Source organism: Xenopus laevis, chromosome 1L, assembly GCF_017654675.1.
Source record: "Xenopus laevis strain J_2021 chromosome 1L, Xenopus_laevis_v10.1, whole genome shotgun sequence".
In the NCBI taxonomy this organism is placed as follows: domain Eukaryota; kingdom Metazoa; phylum Chordata; class Amphibia; order Anura; family Pipidae; genus Xenopus; species Xenopus laevis.
Window position 1 is genome coordinate 130,086,918 of NC_054371.1, and position 22,657 is coordinate 130,109,574.

The 22,657-nt window shown below is 37.2% G+C and overlaps 1 protein-coding gene across 5 annotated transcripts in view; it reads left to right on the top strand.

Annotated features, from left to right (window-relative positions):
* Positions 1 to 1,298: 1,298 nt before the first annotated feature.
* Positions 1,299 to 22,657, top strand: part of fsd1l.L (fibronectin type III and SPRY domain containing 1-like L homeolog) — a 42,790-nt gene continuing 21,431 nt past the window's right edge. Inside the window, exons 1-5 of one of the 5 annotated variants that reach the window (XM_018257533.2) lie at positions 1,299 to 1,526; positions 16,730 to 16,825; positions 18,714 to 18,845; positions 19,931 to 20,032; positions 21,959 to 21,981. In XM_018257533.2, the coding sequence (XP_018113022.1) occupies positions 1,512 to 1,526; positions 16,730 to 16,825; positions 18,714 to 18,845; positions 19,931 to 20,032; positions 21,959 to 21,981 (368 nt within the window). In that variant the 5' untranslated portion in view covers positions 1,299 to 1,511. Of the gene's footprint in view, positions 1,527 to 2,959; positions 3,186 to 16,729; positions 16,826 to 18,713; positions 18,846 to 19,930; positions 20,033 to 21,958; positions 21,982 to 22,657 lie in introns of those variants that run through there. The other 4 variants (XM_041563734.1, XM_041563736.1, XM_041563740.1 and 1 more) reach the window with 4 other exon arrangements.

Here is a 22,657-nt window from a genome sequence, read left to right on the forward strand (position 1 = left end):
GTTTGTTGAATAATTTATTTATTTGTATTAAGCAGCATGTGTGTCTTGGTCTATTCTTTTCATTGCCTGTTCTGATTCCTGAAACAAAATAGCAGAAGCCCAAAGACCTTATGATCTTGTTGTTCCAATCCAGAGTGTGGGTGCATAGGGAGAAACAATTTTCAGGCGACATATGCCCTTTAAAGCCAGGACCAAGCATGTAGCAGTAATGAACATAAGACAGAGGGAGCTTTAATAAGTTAAAGGAGAAGTAAACCCTAAAAATTAATATGGCTAAAAATGCAATGTTTTACATACTGAACTTATTGCACCAGCCTAAATGTTCAGGGTCTCAATAGCAGCAATGATCCAAGACTTCAAACTTGTCACAGGGGGTCACCATCTTGGAAAGTGTCTGTGACAATCACATGCTCAGTGGGCTCTGAGCAGCTGTTGAGAAGCTAAGCTTAGTGGTTGTCACAAATTATCCAGCAGAAAATGACGTTTGTCTGTAATATAAGCTGATACTACAGGGCTAATTATTAAATTCTGATGCTAGTTACACTGGTTTCTGGGCTGACATGTAGTGATTATCCATATTAATTGCTAATCATATATGGTGACATTTCTATTCTATGTGTACTGTATATTTTGAGTGGGTCCCTAAGCTCAGTAACTGACAGCAGCACAGAGCATGTGCAATTTTTCCCTCACTTTAAAGGGGTGGTTCACCTTTAAATTAACCTTTAGTATGTTACAGAATGGCTAATACTAAGCAACTTTTCAATTGACCTTCATTGTTTCTGTTTTATAGTTTTTGAATTATTTGCCTTCTCCTTCTGACTCTTTCCAGCTTCCAAATGGGGGTCACTGACCCCATCTAAAAAAAAAGGATGTAAGGCTACACATTTATAGTTATTGCTACTTTTTATTACTCTTCATTCTGTTGAGACACTCTCCTATTCATAGTCCAGTCTCTTATTCAAATCAATGCATGGTTACTAGGGTAAATTGGATCCTAGCAACCATAGTGCTGAAATTGCAGACTGGAGAGCTGCCGAATAAGAAGCTAAACTCAAAAACCACAAATAAAAAAGTGAATACCAATTGCAAATTCAGAATATCACTCTCTATGTCATACTAAAAGTTAATTTAAAGATGAAGAACCCCTTTAAGTGCTGGTATAGCTGCACAGGGATTGGACAGGCTGCAAGGCAAATCCCTCTAGTTTATCCAATCCTTGTTGGGCTGTACCGGGACTAAAGTCTGAGATTGAAACGAGCATAGCTGCCTACAGCAGGCTTACTCCCAATCTAGCTCTGCCCCCTTCTCACGATACACGGTCACATGACCGACACGTCACTCGTCCTTCTCGCCACTGGCAGGTGTTCTTGTGCTCCTGCTCCCACAGCCTTCAGCACTTATAGGAGATACTGAGGAGGAGGAGGGGTTTGGGCTGGTCACCCATTCACTCAAGTCATCTTTCCATTATCCTCTTCTACAAAAGCCCGGAGGAGCCAAGAGGCCCGGCCATGGATGCACAGAAAGTAAGTACTTTGCACGGGGAGATGCCAGAGCCAGTAACTATGAGTGTATATAAATAACAGCAGCCATTTCATTCATTGCATTGCCTCCTGGTTTTGCTGTGTAGTTATGCTCTGCCTGGGGCCTAATGAGACAACTGCGGGCACAATATTTAATGGCTTCTTAGTCCCGCTCCTGCTCTGTAAATCCGGTTGTACAGGGGATCTGCTGTACGGGGAGCTGATCATTGTGCTGCTGTCACTATGGGCGTGGGATGATCGGAGTATCCTCTCTCACTCCACATGCTGCTTCAGCTGACTGCTAATAGAACTGCAGCAGGCCAGCTGTTATTAACTACGAATCCCAGCAGCCCTTGCGCCCGCGGCTGGGAGAGAATGCTGGGAGTTCAGCAAGTTGCGTGTTCCCTAGGAAACCAAATACCAACGTGTCAAGTAATTGACATCACTTGACTCGGTGGCAGGTGGATTATGGAGACGTGTGAGCATAAACTGGGTCGGTTTATTGAGTGTATGTACAGTCAGCAGCTCTCACCCGGATCCTATCACCTATGTGTATTGTGACTCCTGGAAGAATCATTACTATCAAACGATCATTTCACAATCTTATATTGCTTTGTTGGACACTTATGTTGTAACCTGTATCTGAGCAGAGTGCATTGTTTAGTTCTACTTCAAGGTGACTTCTTTTGGAGCAATCTTGTTTTTCTTCAGTAAACCCTATAGTGGCATAAAACTATCACACCTAGGGGCTCATTTACCAACTCTCATCAAGTTTACATCTAGGCAGTAACCCATAGCAACCAATTCATAATCTGCTTTATGTGATTAGCTGCAAGAAGAATGGTTTAAAGGGCAACTATCATAGGAAACTTGTTTCCCCTGCCAGGTGTGGTTTAATAGAGCCCGCACTTCAGTTGGGGGGGGAAATAATTTTGCCCTTAAAATGCTTATAGTAAGTGCTGACTGCACTGTGATGGGGTTTCTGGAGTGGGCGGCCATGTTTGGTAACAAACATGCATATACAGAGCAAGTGTTTCAGCTCTCATTATGTGAATGTGTGTGACATAAATGAGCAACCTGGGACCCTAATGGAGCTCCCTGTCGCTACAGCACTTCCTATGAGCATTTATTGGGCAAAAAAGTACTGTTTACCCAACCAAATTGCAGCCCTATAATCCCACACCTCTGATGTTGGAAACAATTTTTCCTATAAAGATACTCTTTAAATTTTGTTGTCATGAGTTACTAAACTTGGGCAGATTTTCCTCAGTGTTTATCAATAAGCACCACAGTCTAGAAATTGTACTGACTACATTCTACAACTCTCCGTTAGCTTGTTACTTTAAAGGGATATCATACAGCTAAAAACACCTTTGCTAAAAATAAACTCAATGAATTGGACTTGTATTAAAATTACATTCTGCCTGTTGTTTTAATGCAAATATATCCATGTTTTTCCATTTTTGCCATAATAAGGCTAGTGTCAGATGTAGCAAACAGAGAAACGTGGGCTGAGAATCTGCTCCGCCACTGCTTGATTTTCCTGTACCTGGATATATAACCTCAGTCTGTATAAGACAGATGTGGTGGATTTCGGCTCCGAAATGCAAATGCTCGTGTTTAATGCTGAAATCAACGGCATCGGCCTACAACTTGGTCGAGGTAATGTATCTGGTGCAAGCACATCAAGTAACGGAGGAGCAAATTCTTTGCCTGCAAGTAGTTTGTTTTATCAGCTCCTTTGAATTAATTTAATTAATGTTAAAAAGGGGTGTATACTGTCCCTAGCAAGGGACAATCCCAAGGATTTGTCTGTATCAGTACTGAGAACTCTGAAAGCAAAGGAATTGGAGAGTAGAATGCTGACCATTGAGCATACATCAGTATTTGGCATTGGAGGGTTAACTGTAGAATGCTAAGCACTGGATACATTTGGAGGTCCTACTTGAAGCTCATGCTAAATGTTTCATATATGGTACATAAAATTCTGCTTTCAACTGCAACTTGTAGGTGGCTGCTGCACTAGCAATTTGATTGGAGAATTCACTTTTTTGTCATGAGCCATATCACTAGAGATTTAACATTATACCAGTGAGTGCAGGCCCTCCCATATGTATTGTTGGGATGCTAATTTACAGAGGAGCAGGTGGAGGTTTGCACAACAATTCAATAATTTAACAAGGGGCTTTGTGATGCGCACACTCTGTTGGGTGACAGCATGCAAACCTTTAGTCAGCTTTAAAAAAAAAAAAAAAAAAAAAAAAAAGTGCATTTGCAGTGAAGCAGATGATGCTAATGCCTAGGCCCTTTGTTAAACTGCTGCCATTGTGTCCCTGGGAGTTGGTGACAACATCAGACAATTGTGATGTGCTTACTGAACTGATAAATAAGGCTCCAAATTGGGATATTCTGTTATGATGCATTAATGCAGCACTCATTATTCTAAATAGTTTGGAATCAGGTAAAAATAGACGACAATTTCGGGGAAAAAACTATTTTGAGTATACAACAGTAAATCACAACTGCAAAGCTTCCATTCAGATATGTTAATGAGTAACATTATCAGGTGGTTCTCAGCATTTAGGGGGTTATTTATGAAAGGTCGAGTTGATTTTTACATGAACAGTTTGTTCTTATGTTAAAAAAAAATGTTGTTTTTTTAAAAAAAATTAAATTTTTAGAGATTAATTATACCCTGAACCTGGAAATAGGTTGAATCCGAAAATACTCAAGCTAAAACCTGTCGAGGTCATATAGAAATCAATGGCAGAGGTCCCTTGAACATTTTGAAGATGTTTGCAGCCTTCATGATGTTTGGGGTTTTTTTGTGAGTTTTGCTCGAAAACACGATAGATTTGAGTTTTCAGGTTGTTAAACCAGCATTCCAGGTTTTTCCATTCCAGTTTTTTCATAAGTTAGAAACCATTTGAGTTGTAAGTTCATTCGAGGTATAAAAAACCTCACAAATCTCTAAAGCTCGACTTTTGCTAAATAACCCACTTAAACTTTAGGTAGGGAACAAATAATAGATGAAAAGATATATAATTTATACTCTGGAGTAGTAGCCTGTAGCAACCAATAAGAATTTTGCTTCCAGTAGTCTTATTGCTGTTGACTGAGCTAATTAATGGGTTGTAAGTATTGGGTAGTAAACATACTCATTTTGGGAATGTCATACCACATTTCTATTTACTGTTGCTAACAGCCATTATTCCAGTCTGTGATAAATATACCACCATTAATTTATACGTAAGAATTAATATGGAATAATGTCGTTCAACAGTAATAAAGCAGACAATATAATTAGCCACAAGTTATAATTTTTAAATCTGAACAGTTGATAAATTAATCTAGGAATTATTTGCTGTATCAGTAGTTGGCATGTATCATTCTTGCTATTCATTTGATGATTTGTGTAGGCCTTAACTGCAGGACACAGGTGGAGGCAAAACCTGTATGTTTATAACTGAAGGAACTTATATATTTTCCTATCCTTTGAGAGGGATGAGGATTTTTGTGGGTTGCCTTTGCCTGGCAATGAAACAGTTCCAGTTAGAGAGGAGAGGTTTGGCCAATAAGAGAAGCTGTATGGCAGGGAAGGGGTGTTGTAGGGAACAGAATTGGATCTGGAGCAGCAGAAGCTGTCTGTAGGGTATGGTGTCAGGTGCCTTGAGCATGCCTGTCTGTGTCCGATCCTACAGTAAGTGTGAATACATATGCTTCTAAGTCCTACATTCTATTTATCTCTGATCTCTTACTTCTCATAGGACTAATTCAAAAATGTTGCAAATTGTTTCATTAATCCTTTAGGTTTTCACCTGTTCCTCCTATCAGTTTCCTAACAGTGAGAGAGATCTAAAGTGCAAATGAACTTGATTATTATCCAGTGAAAGCAGAGACTGTATGATGATTATCATTCATTTGCTCTGATTAAGAAAAAAATACATCTATATGCAAGGCCGTGCATAAGTATTCAGACCGTTGTCTGTGTAGTAAAGATTTTACTTGTGACCACAATTACTCTGACATTGTGTGGGGGGCAATGGTGTATCGTGGGTAAGCAAACATGGCAGTTGCATCTGAAGTTGCACTTTTGTACACTTTATTTGCAGTAAACAACTGACTACTTTTGTTTTGTATTGCTAAAGAAAACATGCATCTTATATCTTCCAGGTATGTGCGTAATAATAATAAGTCCATGTATATTTAATAGTTTATATTTAAAGTGGACCTGTCACCCAGACATAAAGAATTTGGATTTCATGTTTAATTGGAAAAGGACTTTTATTATACAGCATTTTTTTTATTAAAGTGTTCATAGCTGATGTAAACGCATTTAAAAATCTCAGCTGATATCGCAAATAACAATTGTGTAACTAGTGCATGGGGATGGACATCAGGCCCCCCATTCTGGTGCACAAACACGATTCTGAGATGATGCAAGGCTTGCCTTAAAGGAATTGTTCAGTGTAAAAATAAAAACTGGGTAAATAGATAAGACTGTGCTAAATAAAAAATGTTTCAAATATAGTTAGTTAGCCAAATATGTAATGTATAAAGACTGGAGTGACTGGATGTGTAACATAACAGACCATAGCCCAACTTCCTGCTTTTCAACTCTCTTGGTTTCCACTGGCTGGTTACCAGGCAGTAACCAATCAGAGACTTGAAGGGGGGCCACATGGGTCATATCTGTTGCAAACTCACTGAACAGATATGTACCATGTGGCCCCCCTTCAAGTCGCTGACTAGCACAGAGTTAGAAAGCTGAAAAGCAGGAAGTAGTGTTCAGGCTATTATGTTAGACATCCAGCAGTAACGTAACTGCGTAACTGTAGGGGGGCCCCCGTCCCCCTCTGTACCAGATTATCTTCACCAAAATCGGCCGATGCGGCTGGAAATCGGCAGTGCGCGAGCTGCCGGGGGGCCCTGAGGGGGTGCTGGCCCTGGCACAAATGCACCCCTGCTCCCCCGGTAGTTCCGCCACTGTCATCCAGTTACTCCAGTCTTTATACATTACATTTTTAGCTAACTAACTATATTAGAAACATTTTTTATTTTGCACAGCCTATCCATTTACGCAGTTTTTATTTTCATGCTGAACTATTATAGTGTCTACAAAATGGCTCCTGCCTGCTTGCTATAATTATGCGTTCCGAGACTGATGGAAACAAGGTACAAATAAATTATACAGTGTAATTAAAGTTCATTTTGCTTGACTAACATGATAAAATAGGATTTGGAATCATTTTTTTGGGTGACTGGTCTCCTTTAAGCCAAATATGCTTCCATAAATCTTTTATAGGAACATTGACTTATTGTTTGCTGAACTTTAGGCATTCTGCAGAATGTTATAAAGGGTTATGGCACAATGTGGACTTTAATACAGACACTATGTATTCTTGAAGCACCAATGCACCTTTTGACAACACCTCCAGGGCCAGCAGCCCAACTCATGTGTGAGGATCCTCCAATGAGAATTGTGCCTGCTCTTTACACTTGACTCTCTCTACTTGACTTTATACAACCATCATGGAAGGCATTACAGGGTCACTACACCTTCACTGAAATTTTAGCTTTTAAGCATTATTTCAACAAAAAATTCTATTTCTATTAATTATTCACAAAAGCTTGCCTCTACGCTCCACCAGCATATTTTTCTGCCCCATGCCAGCTGACAAATACACCAACGCTTAATCTAACATTGTGTTTGGCAGTTGCACCAGATTAGTTACCCTCAATGAAGCTTTAAAAAAAAAAAAAGTTGTCATTTGGTTAATGTGTTCATTTACACAAAGCAGTATTTTAAAATAATCCCATCTTAATTAGCTCAAGGGATTACTCCACATAATTAATTATTTACAGCATAGTTGTGCTGATGTACCAATAGACCTCAGTGTACTGGCACAATCTTGGGATTTTGCTCACTTTTTCCTTGTTTGCGTATGGGTACAAGGCAAAGTTTCCCTAAGTACATTAAGTAATGTTGTGATCATTGCTATTAATCAAGTCTCTTGAGCTTTTTGCACAAATATGCCACTACTATTTCTTCTTGATCTTCTAAAATAAACAATTAAACTTGTGTATCATCTGTCGTATCATGGGGCAGCAAGCAATTTTCATGTAGCACGGGCAGATCTCATTTTTGACGGGTAAGACATTTTCCAGAATAACACTAAATCTGGCTAATCATCTGGAAATCAGTTGGTGTCACTTGCAGAGATGAAAGGGAATCTATGGTTAAATAGGGCTATAGTTGATGAATGCATACATTTCTCACTTTCTGTTGCAGGGTCATCCGAACAGATGCTTTCTAACAAGCTGTAAATTGTGCCTCGTTTTAGACACAAATAGCAAATAGCTTTGGCTGAGTTTCCAGGAGCAGTCCATAAGGGCAATGACACATGAGACTTATTGTCACCCACATTTAATCTCGGCTACACCGGGTGACAAAATGTCCCATGTTTCTTCTCGACCAGCTAGCATGCGAATTGTGACCGGGGAAACATACGCTAAGAGAAGTTGACCAGTTACTTTGGAGAGTGCCATGCTACATATGTTTCCGCAATGACAATCCACATGTTAGCTGTAGGTGAGGAAATGTGTTTTGTCGCCCACAATAGCTGAGATTAATCATTGGCGATAAAATGTCCCTTGTGTCATTGCACTAAAAGTCTCAGAACCTCCCTTGACTTCTCACCCAACTGGCAAATAGTTGGTAAAGGGTTTCAATAAATATAAAATTTTTTTAGAGCACCCACCTCACCCCCAGTGTTTAAGGAGCAGATTTATTAAGAATCAATTTGTGTTTTTTACAAAAAATCTAAGTTTTCAAGGTTTTTTTTTGTCAAAAATATATTTTTTCGGGTTAAAAAAAAATCAAAATATTTCTAGATTTATTATACCCTGACCCTGGAAATAGCTTGAATCAGGAAATACAACCATCTGTGGATGGCAGATAGCAGAGGTCCCTTGAACCATTTGAAGATGTTATGAGCCTTCATGTTGTTCGAGTTTTTTGTGCCCAAAAAACTCAATCAATTCGAGCGATTTGAGGTTTTCTTTTTTCTGAAAACTCAATTAAATCGAGTTTTCGGGTTGTTAACCCCAAACTCACTGAATTGATTTTTTTTCTTAAATAAGAAAACATTCGAGTTGAGAGTTCATTCGAGGTATAAAAAACACTAAAATAAATAACCCCCTTAGTGACAGGGCGCTTGTTTATTAGAACCTGTCATGGGGACAGGGTGAAAATAGAGGATCGGGAGGGTTTGGGAAAGGAAAAACTAGATCTTTATTGTTGTCCTTTCATCTTCCAGCCTGTCATTTAAACCAGTGCCTGATTGTTTAGTGTCACTCTGTTAAAACAAATGCAGAAGCATAGAAAGTGATTGCAAATGCTGACTATCCTACAATACCACTATCTGCATCAAATGAAAATTCATTTCTGGTTCCTGTTCTCGTCATTTTAGAACAAGCCACCTTAATGGCAAAATTAGGTATTCATAAAGACCAGGCTGTGGGCAGTGGTTATAACTCTTTAATAGAAATATACTATTGGAGAATAGTTTATTCACCTGAACGTACAGAATAACTGTATGCTCATGCACACAGGTCCAGAATGTATATGGTTCATGGACAGTAGCCATCACATACTGCTGCACCAATCTGTCTGATAAACCGATGCGATGCTCTTCCCTGACCAAATAAACAGATAATGTTTTTAACAGCCAGAAAATAATTAAAATTCAGCCCCTCCCCCAAAGTGAGTCCTTTCTGTAGAAAATCCTTGTGAAAACTCCTTTGTATCCATTGGGCATTGTAAAACTCAGATGTTCCTTCCTGCTGGGAGTGAACCAATAAATCCTGAATATTAATGTTCCTCAGAGTGAATACATAAAATGATTTTATCCCAAGATTTTCTGTGCAGTAATAAAATGTTGCATTAAATACACATTGCTGGTATTTTTGGTAGACTTAAATTATGCTTTTATACATAGGTTATCTTATACATTTATGAATGATTTTATTCATTGGTTTCCTTTAAAATTACAAAATCTTATAAGACATTAAATATAGAAAATAAACCTTAATGGCAGTAGAATTTGTAAACTAACAGAAGGGGGTGCACCAAGTAGCAGTTCACTGCATATTAAAAAGTCTTCTGGCCTACCTTTAGAACTTTTATTTGATATTACCCCTAAAGCAGGGGTCCCCAACCCTTTTCACCTATGAGCAACATTCAGATGTAAAAAGAATTGGGGAGCAACACAAGCATGAAAGATGTTCCTGGGTGGTGCCAAATAAGGGCTGGGATTGGCTATTGGTAGCCCCTATGTGGACTGGCAGCCTATAGGTGGCTCAGGTTGGCAGTACACCTGGTTTTAATGCAATAAAAACTTGCCTCCAAACCTGGAATTCAAAAATAAGCACCTGCGTTGAGGCCACTGAGAGCAACATCCAAGGTGTTGGGGAGCAACATGTTGCTCACGAGCTACTGCTTGGGGATCAATAAAGTAAACGCTAATAGACATGTTATGGCAGGGGTCCCCAACCTTTTTACCTGGGAGCAACATTCAGATTTAAAAGGAATTGGGGAGCAACGAAGCATGAAAAATATTCCTGGGGTGTTGAATAAGCGCTGTGATTGGCCATTTGGTAGCCCCTATATGAACTGCCAGCCTACAGCAGGCTCATTTTGGTAGTACTCCTGGTTTTTAAACAACCTAAACTTGCCTCCAAGCCAGTACTTAAAAAAATAAGCACCAGCTTTTAGGCTATGGGGAGCAACAGTCAAGGGGTCAGAGAGCAACATGTTGCTCACGAGCCGCTGATTAGGGACCACTATGTTAAGGCATATTGGAGGCTTTGTCTGTCTCAAGCTTTAGTTTATCTTCAAAATGCATTCTCTCAGATCGTTGCTTCTGCAAGACCAAGGGGGTTATTTATCAAGGTCCAAATTTATCTCAATATCGTCTACAAACTCCGATGTAACCTGCTCGTGTTTTTAACTCTTATTTTTAATTTTAATTATTTAATTTTCCTGAAAATTACCTTTGAGGGAAAAGCTCAAATTTTCATGATTTTTACGTGAATTTTCCCCGAAAACTCAGAAAACACAACCAAAAATCTATGGGGCTGTTCCCATTGACTTTTATGCAACCTCGACAGGTTTGAGATGCCATGTTTTTATATTCCGGCTTTTTAGCCCTCGGGGGGATTAATAAATTCCGAAAAATTTGTGATTTTTTTAAAAGCCTATTATAACAAAAAATCACAAATTTTTCGGATTTCGGGTATTCAGATCTTAGTAAATAACCCCCCAAGTGTGGATAGTCTTATAGAGAAGAATCCAACCTATGTTTTGTGTGTGCAGGGTATTTATATTGTAAAAACAAGCCCTCGACCCGGTATTGCTCTTCTTTCCATCATTTACAAGATCCTTTATTGTACAGGTATGGGATCCGTTATCCAGAAACCCGTTAATCAGAAAGCTCAGAATTACGGAAAGCCCGTCTTCCACAGACTCCATTATAAACACATAATCCAAATTTTTAAAAATGATTTCCCTTTTCTCTGTATTATAAAACAGTACCTTGTACTTGATCCAAACTAAGATATAATTAATCCTTATTGGAGGCAAAACCAGCCTTTTGGGTTTATTTAATGTTTAAATGATTTTCTAGTAGACTTAAGGCAGGTATATCAAACTCAAATATATATAAAATATATATACACATTGAGCCAAAATTTAAAAAATTCTCCATGTCGAGGGCCGGACAGGTTCAGTGTTTAAACTTGGAACTAACACGGCACAGAAGTTATTTCCTATAAAACAACATAAACTCTTCTACCTTCTGGAGCCTTTGATTCATGTGCAAATCCTTGTAACTGTCAAAACAGCTTTGCCCTTCATATCCGTGAACATACTCTACCTCCCACCTTCTTTGAAAACACCTGTTAACAAAGTCCATCTTCCGTTTAGTCGCCATTTTTCAGGGAGAGGGGTGAAGCTAGCTCCACAGGTAAGCTGCTGATACACAAGCCGCTTGTGACAAGCAGAACAGGGACTCGCGAGCCTTTGATTGACGTTGCGTTACACTAGCATTGCATTGTGGGACTTGCCGTTCTAATAGTGTGGACTCTCTGTTCCGCTTGTCACAAGCAGCTTGTGTATCAGTAGCTTACACTGTAGAGACAATATAACGGCGGGCCAGCTCGAATAATAATTATAAATCATCATGCCGGCCAAAAAAAATCCCTTTGTGGGCTGGTCCTGGCCTGCGGGCCTTGAGTTTGACACATGTGACTTAAGGTATGAAGATCCAAATTACCCCGGAATACTCCAGGTCCCAAGAATTCTGGATAACAGGTCCCATACCTGTATTTGCATTTTCAAAATGCCTTAAAACATATATAGAATGTTTTTAAATCATTGGTTTAAAAAAAGAGTACCGTATACCAGAATTGTATCTGTGTTGTACATCTAGCTATTTATGTCTAGGTCTGACTTGCTTACCTACAAAACTTATGGTTCAGTTGGCCGAAATCCTTCTGTGTGCTTTGCTTTGGCTTATTTCTGTATGTATAGTTATGGGAACCTGTATGCAGAATATGTATGGGGAAGAAGCACACCAACTTGTTCTGTCATATATTCCTTTATCATATCTTATTGCAGGAATGGTAGCACATCGTAGGACCACCTTCACTGATGTAGTTCTTCCTCAAATAAGAATTTGATTAATTAAACAAGAAAAAGGCTTCTATTTTATTTTATTTGCAGATACCCTAACATTTGGTTTAGTGGCATCCTGCCGGAGAAGAGGTTGTAACCCCCTTCCAATCATTATTATTATCATCAGCACAGGTAATGCTGTGCAAGTGAGTGAGGAAGAGATGGGGCATGTGTATTGGCATCTGAAGCTTTCCAAACTTCATGATGACTTATGCTCCATCATCACTGCAGGATGCTGCTGGACTATGTAATTATCACTTCCTTCAAATGCAAATAGATTAAACAAGATTTTTTTTTTTTTAAATCAGTCCAAATTTATATTTGTCTTACTTTGGCATGTATAACAGAATTGGAACAGCTTCAATGAAGGTGAATACCTGGATTGCTAGACTCTTGGAACAGGTTGGCTTTCACATTTTTCCCTGTGGGGGTCCTTACCGCTGACTATGGAAGTCTGACCTTTCTTACCTTCTCTGGAGTTGTCGAAGATCACTTTCCTCTCTCAAACATTTTTTGGGGTTAAGATTTTTAAATGGATTTATTACTTTTAAATATGCAAATTTTGTTTCAGATGCAGATTGACATTAAGGGGTAGAGTTATCAAACGTCCTGGTGAATTTTAGAATGAAAAAAATTAGAATTCCCCGGTATTTTTTGTGTATTTTGACTAGGGAATAGTCCAAATTCTATTTGAATTTGAAATAAAAATCAAAAATTAGAATATCTAAATTTATCATGTACTGTCTCTTTAAAAATTAGACTTCAACCATCTAAAACCTACCGAATTGCTGTTTTAGCCTATGGGGGACCTCCTATGACCTATTTGGAGTCAATTGGATTTTGAAAAATCTAAGTTTTTTTGGGGGGGAAAACTTAGAATCGAATTTGATCAAATGCACTATTCCTTCTATTCGTACAATTTGAATTCGGCTGAATTTGGACGTACTCGATCAAAAATGGGCCTATTTGACCAAAAAAAAAACTTCGACTTAATTTCGGTTGGTCTTTTTGAATTCGAATTTCGAAGTTTTTTCAATTTGAAATTGGACCGTTGATAAATATGCCCCTAAGACTAAACTTTTCTAGAAGATTTGGTATTGATTTGAATCCTAAAATTATATATTTGGTGCATCCCAACTATATTTAAATCCATTTAGTTTCATGGTAATACATATACAAGACTTAAATACACAGAACCTTGTAGAATGCCATCATGTTGTCAGTTTGCTTCAGTGTATTTTATTGCAAACAGATGATCTAGTTTGACAGCATCACTTATAGTAATCATGGAATATTCATCCTTTGGCTACTGAAACAGTATTCATATAGAATTTAATATTACTTGCCTTTTAATTTTTGTTTAAGAACTGTAGTTGGAGCATCTATGTACCATCGCAACATACATTAATTAAAAATGTTTATTGATTTATGCGTAAATATAACTGCATCTGAAAGCACTTGATCAAAAGTCTGTTCTCCTCAGGTCTATAAATTAACTGGCTTTGGCTACATTTGTCAGTATATAAAATCAGCAGGTACTTCTTTCAGTAGTAGTTACATTTACAAATAACAAAAAACAATGTAAGCTAAGATAAGATATACTCTTTATTAATGGCTTTAAATATATAAACGGGGCACAAGCAGGTCTATTTAAATCTACACGAAGGTCACAATTACAAAGTAGCTTTTAGCATGTGTCATACACATGCATGCACACACACCTTGAATTAGAACTAAAGCTTAAAATAGACATAGGCTACATATTATGTATTGATCTGGGTTGCCCTTAAGGACAAACTCACAAGATACAGTGTAAATGTAATATAAAAGTCACAATACAAGGCTAATTATTGTTCGCGTAAGTAAATGCAGCTCAAATGCAAAAACCCTTTGTGAAATGCACACAGTCTTATTTCTATTAAAAATTCTACAACAAATAACTGTAGCAGTTAAGCCCTAAACTTAAGGCGCTCATCCTGTAAATATTTTGACCTTGGTTTAAAAACCCCAGGTACCATGCTTGTGTTAGAACCAGCTTCTTAGCAATGCTTCAACTTGAGGGGAAAATGTACTCCCCAAATGTTCCGAGTGGCCCGGGTGCATCGCCCCGAACCTGTAGCAGGAGGTGAGTTTGCAATTGAAGAAAAAACGGAAATCAGTCCTGATGCCACTCGTGAAGTAAAAGGCAACTTTATTTCATAAGATTAAAATCATAGAATCCTGACGCATTTCGTATATCTTGTGATACGTAGTCATAGTTAATACAGACATCTAACGGCTATTTAAATCACATGTCCGGAAATGACAGTTAATTATTTACTGAACAAAGTTATGAAAACAATATACAATTCTATTGTTATATTGCACAAGCTGAAATATTGCCTTCTTAAAATAACCTTGTTATATTTAATTTATACAAAAAGATCATTTGCAACAATAGTAACTTATCTAGGATAAATTTATCAAATGCTTTCTTTTCATACATGATTTGTTACTTCTTATCAATTGAGTGTATACAAAACATAAAAATGATTTTCTCGTAACAAAATATCATACAAAGTAACATAAATGAACTTAAATAAATCTTAAACTAAAAAGGGAAGCAATCTCATCTTATAGGTTATAACAAAATTTAGTTTACTGAGGCAATATGAAAAAAACAGATATGAACCTATAAAATCCAAGTGGATGAAGTATTACGAATTTAATAAAGGAGTATACAAACATTAACTCCATCTATTTACATGATGAAGAAAGTTCATAGCCAAAATTATTATACTCCTTTCCATCCAAATACACTCAAAAGATAAGCAAAATCCACGATGGAGAGTACTTGTGGACACGTATGAAGGTCTGGGTCATTACTAGCATAGTCATATTAATGTTAAGGGCTTGTTCCTTGCCATTGTTTATTTCAAAATAGATTTAAGTAGCTGTTTAATGTCAATAAAGTGCTCCCTAAAACAAAAGTCAGTGAGCATGCTGCTTTTTACTCCAACCATCCACATCTCACCCAGCTTGCAATAGTTAATAATGCTGTCAAACCACTTCCCATCCCCCACCCCCTGTGCAACATGGGAAGTGATGTCACACCAATGAGCAGTTAATGCTATAGCCTAGAAGTGACATGATTGGACACTGGTAGTAACTTCACTCCAGAGGTGGATCAATCAGGTTGTTAAACTTTTACATACAAGGTGCCTCAACTGATTATACAGTCAGTAAATAAAGGCTTTAGTGCCCAAAATGTTTGGGTATTCTGCAGGTACCCTGCCTGATGTAAGACTGTAAACATAGCCTTGTCCTTTCAAGTGGCATGCCGGTAACGCTTAATGCTATGGGTGGATGTCCATAATCCCCTTTAATAAAGTTAAGATTCTTTCTACAATATAAAAATAGCAACTCTAAACCAGATAATGGTCTGAAGAGCTGAGTCACAGCAAAAACATAATACATTGATGCTGTAGCAGCCTTTGCATGACTTTTGACTTTAACCATTGTTATACAGTATCGTATCTTGGCTGGGCTTGGAATGGACCATTATGTAGAATAACTTTTGAAAAAAATAACTTTAAAAAGAAAAAAAGTCCACTAACCATAATTTTTTTTTTTTTTTGTTGCCTGTGCTGATCATATTCAAGATCTCATTTTATTGCAGTAATAAAAATGCATTCATTTAAAATGGTTATTTCAACCTGTAGCTTGTTACAGCTTCAGCTAAGCCTGTGTCTGTACTGCTTCCTACCTCTAGCTTTATGTTTCACACCACAGCTGATATGAAACTATTTGCTATATGGGTGGATGATCAATAAACCGCTTGGAAAGAAAAGTAATCGTACAAAGTTCCCTCCTGCTTGTTAATGTCTTGTGACCTTCATTTTGTCTCATGTATCTCTTATTTTATGTACAAAAAGTGAATTGGCAACGTTTTACTTCCTTATATACATCTCCATCAGTTATGGATCTTCACACCTTAAGTCTACTAGAAAATCATGTAAACATTAAATAAACCCAATAGGCTGGTTTTGCTCCCAACAAGGATGAATTATATCTTAGTTTGGATCAAGTACAATGTACTGTTTTATTATTACAGAGAAAAAGGAAATCATTTTTAAAAATCTGGATTATTTGGATAAAATGGAGTCTATGAGAGACAGGCTTTCTGTAATTTGAAGCTTTCTGGATAACTGGTTTCCAGATAACTGATACCATACCTGTACTGTTTTATTACTACAGAGAAAAAGGAAATCATTTTGGATTATTTGGATAAAATGCAGTGGGAGACGGCATTTCTGTAATCCTGAGCTTTCTGGATAATGGGTTTCCGGATAACGGATCCCATAACTGTATCAACTTTTTCTATGTACAAAGTAAACTTTTTTTTCAGTGTAAATATTTAATTTTTCTTCACAGCCTACAGCTAATTTACTTTTGATAATAAATGTTCCTTCTCTATTTCCCATTTGTTTAGGAAGCTTTGCAGAGGATTATCACAACTCTTGCCAACAAAAATGACGAAATCCAGAATTTTATTGATACTCTCAATCACAGACTACGAGGTGTGCAGGTATGTCTGCCAGAAAATAACAGCTCGTTATGCCTTTTTATATGTATTAAATTAATGTACCTCTAACTATCACATCCAGCCTAAGATTATACAGCTCCAGTGACCTTATTAGTGCTACCAATGCTCAGACAACTGTGAAAACTGTTCCTGGTGGGCTATTGACATGAATTATTTACTATTTATATGCATAATACAGGATGTTCTGTTCATAGGACAGCTCTTGTGCTAGCAAACCGTAGTTTTTAGGCATAAGCAAACCTTTAGTAACTCCTTTTTAGGTCCCATTTTTGTGGGGGGGCATACATAGTGCAGATTTCATCATATTTATAAAAGATTGTAAAATGAAAAGTCGCTTAAAATAGCATTTTTATAAATGTCTGTTGTGAGGGTTTCTTTTCTTATATACCAGAGCCATGCCCTAGTTTATGCCATTATTTACTCCCACCTCGAGCTAGCATTATCTAGCTTTAAATTAAATTGTGGTGGGAGAAGTGATAAAGCAATGGTGTCACAGGTTTTACATCACCTTTTTCTTGCTATTTTCCAGTTAAATTGTGTATAGTGTAGGGGAACCCTTATGCTAGTGTAGTTTTATGGTACAGGAATCTCTTTGTACACAATATCAGAACATTTAGTGGGTTGCCTTTGCTAATGCCACACATAACATCACAAAGGTTGAAGTCTCTTGCAGTACTCAAGGGAATACTTATATTTTAGAATTTTTTACTTGTTCCATCAGCATGCTCATGTAATGCTCATTGGGTGTATGTTTTTGGCATGGAGCAAATACAACAACGGGTTATGTTATACAGCCTTTGTAAGTACAACACACAACAATCCTACATACAAAAGAGTAAACTGGTCTTTTTACAGTCAGTTTAAAACACATAGGGGGAAATGTAATAAAATTCGCAAAGAGCAAAACTTTGCAAATAAATGTAATATTGTTCATTAAGGTTTATTGCATTGCGAATTTTAATTGCGCCTTGCGAACCTTTAAAGGAGAAGGAAAGCTACTGAGGTCTTTTATTGCCAATAGATTAGCTGCAATAGTGCAACTAGTATGCTATATTTATTCTGTAGAATGTTTTACCATACCTGAGTAAACAGCTCTAGAAACTCTGTTTGTTTAGGATAGCAGCTGCTGTATTAGCTTGGTGTGACATCACTTCCTGCCTGGGTCCCCCCCCCCCGCTCACTTATAGCTCTGGGCTCAGATTACAGCGGAGAGGAGGATTAAGCTGAAGGCAGGAAGTCTAATACAGAAACCCATGTGTACACAATAGAAGGAAAGAAATGTGGTTTTTCTTTTGACAGAGGACTCAGAGCAGCATTACTTTGAGGGTTTACTGGTATATTTGGATGGACCTTTCTGATAAGGCTTACTTAGTTTTAACCTTTCCTTCCCCTTTAACACCTGCTCTGTATTGTTATACTGTATAACATCGCTATTCTACTGTTGCATGAGGGGCAAAGTGTTCACAAAGGCAATTTTTTTTTTTTGCTGTGTAAAAATTGGAGGAAAATATCACCAATGATGTTGCCCATAGCAACCAATTGATCAGTGCTTTTGTTTTCTAGCTTGTAGGTGACTGTTGAATCTAATTGGTGATATTTTTTCCAATGTTTTCCAAAGTATGTTAAGTAGGCCCCTTATTGTGTTAAAACTCTATTGGCTAGGAGAGTGACTTTAGCTGAAGGGAAAACATAGCATAATCAACATTGTTTTGATTTAAGATAAGGGAGCTTTATACAAGTCTCCTGCTGCCCTAGTATAACTTTGGGTGTTCTGAAACATGCAAGGGTGTTCCCCTATTGAGGGGTATATTATTGTTTATATAATAAAACCCGGATCTAAAGTGGTGCAAATGGTACTGCTGTTTTGCAGGCAAACTCGTCTAAAGTGCTTTCCGATTTGGATGATGAGTTTGATAGCCTGTACTCGTTTCTGGATGAGATGAAAGAGAGCATGACTAACACCATAAAGCAAGAGCAAGCCCAGAAAATGCAGGAGCTGCAGGTAAGCCCATGAGGTTTTATTTCTAACATACTGCTCTATACTTTATAGAATGGCCTAATTTTACCACCTTTGCAATTGGGCTTCATTTTTTATTGTTTTTGAATTATTTGCCTTTCTCTTCTGACTTTTTCCAGCTGAATGAAGCCAGGAAACTATTGCTCTTAATTTATATTGCTTATCTTTATATTTAGACCCTCCTGTAATAATATTCCAGCCTGTCATTCAACTCACTGGTTGCTAAGTTATATCAGACCCTAGCAGCCTGCTGCTGAAAATCCAAACTGGAAAGCTGTTGCACAAAAAAATAATTAATCAAAAACCACACATAAACAAAATGAAGACTAATTGCAAATTGTCTCAGAATAGAGCATTCTCTACTCCTTTAACTTTTCAGAATTCCCGGCAGCTTTGCAAGATTTCTGCCTTAGGAATCAAACTGCTTTAACCTGTCCAACGCATGATTTGATAAAGCCAGTGAGGAAAACATTTGAAAAAATAGGAAAGCGCTTCATTGAGAAAAAAATTGGGAAAGTGGTTAAAATGTTAACATTTCTGGGAAAAAATGCTGAAATTTTCTAAAATATTAGGAAACTATAATAAATGCAATAACATTCACACGGCTGCAGACATGCCAGAAACCTGTTACAGGTCCTAATGCAATTGTAAATGAATTTTCCACATAAATGAATCTCCCACATAATTTTTATATGGAGATCAAATAGTTCTATCTAAATACTAAAGAACAATTTACTTGGTATACGTGAATAAAAACATAGCAAGCAGAATAAATGTTGTGCTAGCTTGCAGTGGAGAAATGATCTGACAGCGTATTAATACCATTTTGAAAAATGTTGCATGACGACTTGTGACAAATTACATAACAGAATGCACAACGCCCTCTTTATGATTTTAGAATTAGACTTATTTACGCTGAACCTGCCGCCTTCAGTTAATGCATGCACATGTACATTATTGTTATTTTTGTTTTCTGTAACTGGTAAACCATTGTATATTTGCAACTCAGCAGCTATTAATTTAGCGCTTGCAACATAAAAAATCAGTTTTTCTTGCTTGCTTTTTACTAGAATCAGCTGAGCCAGTGTACAAAAGCCCTGGAGAGCTCAGAGGAGCTATTAGAATTTGCTTCACAGTCTGTCAGCATAAAGGAACCTGAAGAATTCACCAAGGTACAGACATGTCGCTCTGATTTGAGGCCTGCCAATCTTTCCTTAGTTACAACTCAGAAGCTATCTCTCAAGGAAGCATAGCAAGTCTATGTTTCTCTGTATTCTCTTCTTGCAGATACTTGCAGCAAATCCCTATGTTTTCCATTTTGGATAGCATTTTTTAAAGATACAGTATATCCTTTATTTCCATATTTCATATAGATTTTCACACATTCTCACCAGTGAAAAAAATGAATTGACAAGAAATGTTTTCAGAATTTCTGAAAATTCTTTAATCAATGTAAAAAATATTTTACAGTCCTGAAAAATGCAAAGTTTCATTAAGAAATACAATAAACATTTGATAAATTTGGCCCTCCTAAAAGAAAGCATTTTTTTCTCTAACCGTTGATTAATCTGCTCCATAATACTTTTTGCTCTCGCTTGACTTGTCCTACCATTTTTGGTATTAATGAATGTACTTGCAATTGGTTCTTGCCTGTCTGATGACAATCTTAAGATTAATAATGCATGGGATGTTTTGTTGGCTGGGCAAAATTGTACGGACAACCAAATTCCCCATGTGCTATTACCTTAAAGGACTAGTAACACAAACAAATATAAGGTTTTTGTGTGCAGTTTGATGTAATTGCCTAGTTTCCCTGGATAGATCATTTATTTTTCACTTTGGTAACAATAGTACAGTTTATATAAATAAGCTGTTGTTTTTCCCTGGGTGCACCACTCGAATTGAGATATAGAATAGGCTATAGAATATATGTTTCATACCAGATCACTGATAAGATGTTTAGAATACAGGTATAGAATCTGTTATCCAGAATCCCATTATCCAGAAAGCTTCAGATTATGGGAAGGTCATCTGCCATGGACTCCATTTTAATCATATAATTCAAACCTATTTCCTTTTTTCTCTTTAATAATAATAATACACTACCATGTCCTTGATCCCAACAAAGATATACTACATTTTTATTGGATGCAAAACAATACTATTGGGTTTAATTAATGTTTTAATGATTGTTTAGTAGACTTAAAACTATGGTGATCCAAATTACGGAAAGACCAGAAAGAACAAAATATGCCTGGTCCAGAGCAATCTGGATAACAGGTGAAAAGCTTCTGAAGACAAAAGCTATTTACATTCTTCATGCTACACCAATAGCGTTGCTTTTACCCTCTCTTAAGAAATGATGGGCAGAGACATGCAAAATTACCCCTTTATGTGCCTTCCGTGTTCTTGGAAAGGTTATTATGCTGAGGGGCCTTATTAATCTGCATAGTTGCGGTTTTCCTATGTGTTTTTGCAGCCATGGTTGCAGCAATAACAAACACACATTATAAATAAGGCTTATAACACACATATGAAAACTGGCTAAACATTTTCCTCTGTTGCTACTTGCTTGAAAGAAGGTGGGCTTGACTAGGCAGTAGCATCACTCTCTGTAAACACAACAGCTAGGGGTCTCTTATCTACATTTTCCTGCCTAAAGCACAAGTCTGCCTTGTGGGAAGGTGAACTAGAATTTGAGCTCTTTGGCTGTTGCGCCTTTTAGTTTTCCCTTTTAGAGTGAACATTTTAGTTTTTTGTTTTGTACTATTGTTTATACAATAGGGACCTTATACAAGTGGGAAATTATTATACTGATTGCTGTCATTGGGTCAATGGAGAATAGATGAGACTGTGTCGGTATATTTTTATGATTCGTAGATTTGCTGTTACATTTTAGTTTATAGACAATGTCTGGACAAATATTAACATTCTGACATACTATCTGACAGCAATTCACAAGTAAAAATGTAAACACAATAAGACAGTATATGAATGTTTACAAGCACTTTTGTAAATCTGTCTTGCATGGAGTTCACAATCCTTTAGACTTGCATGGACACTAACTTTACCTTCTTTCTTCTTTACTTTGCACCAAGGCTGCCAGACAGATCAAGGATAGGTACAGTACCAAATTCCACTTCTTTCTGCCACTGTTCCTTTTCTTTGTAATTGCCTGTCTAGTTATGTTCACCTCTTCCTTCATTCTTATTGGGTTAGAGTTCAATAAGAATATCCTGTTACATGTATGTTGTATGACAGTGGACTGGTGGTAAGTCTGGGGCCAAGTGACTTATGCATGTGTATAAAAGAAATACATCCGTAAATAATGATATGGTTTACTTTCAAATGGAAAGAGTAATGGATGCACAACTTTTACTAAATCTCCACATATAAAGGAATTGTTCAGTGTAAAAATAAAAACTGGCTAAATAGATAGGCTGGAGTGACTGGATGTGTAACATAATAGCCAGAACACTACTTCCTGCTTTTCAGCTCTCTTGGTTTCCACTGATTGGTTACCAGACAGTAACCAATCAGTGACTTGAGGGGGGGGCACATGGGTCATAATCGTTGCTTTTGAATCTGAGCTGAATGCTAAGGACCAATTGCAAATTCACTGAACAGTCAGATATCTGCTCACTCCAGCCTTTATAGATTACATTTTGACTAACTAACTATATTAGAAACATTTTTTTATTTTGCACAACCTATCTATTTATCCCGTTTTTATTTTTACACTGAACTTTTCCTTTAAAATCATGCCGAGAGTATATTGGTAATGTCATCAAAATTGT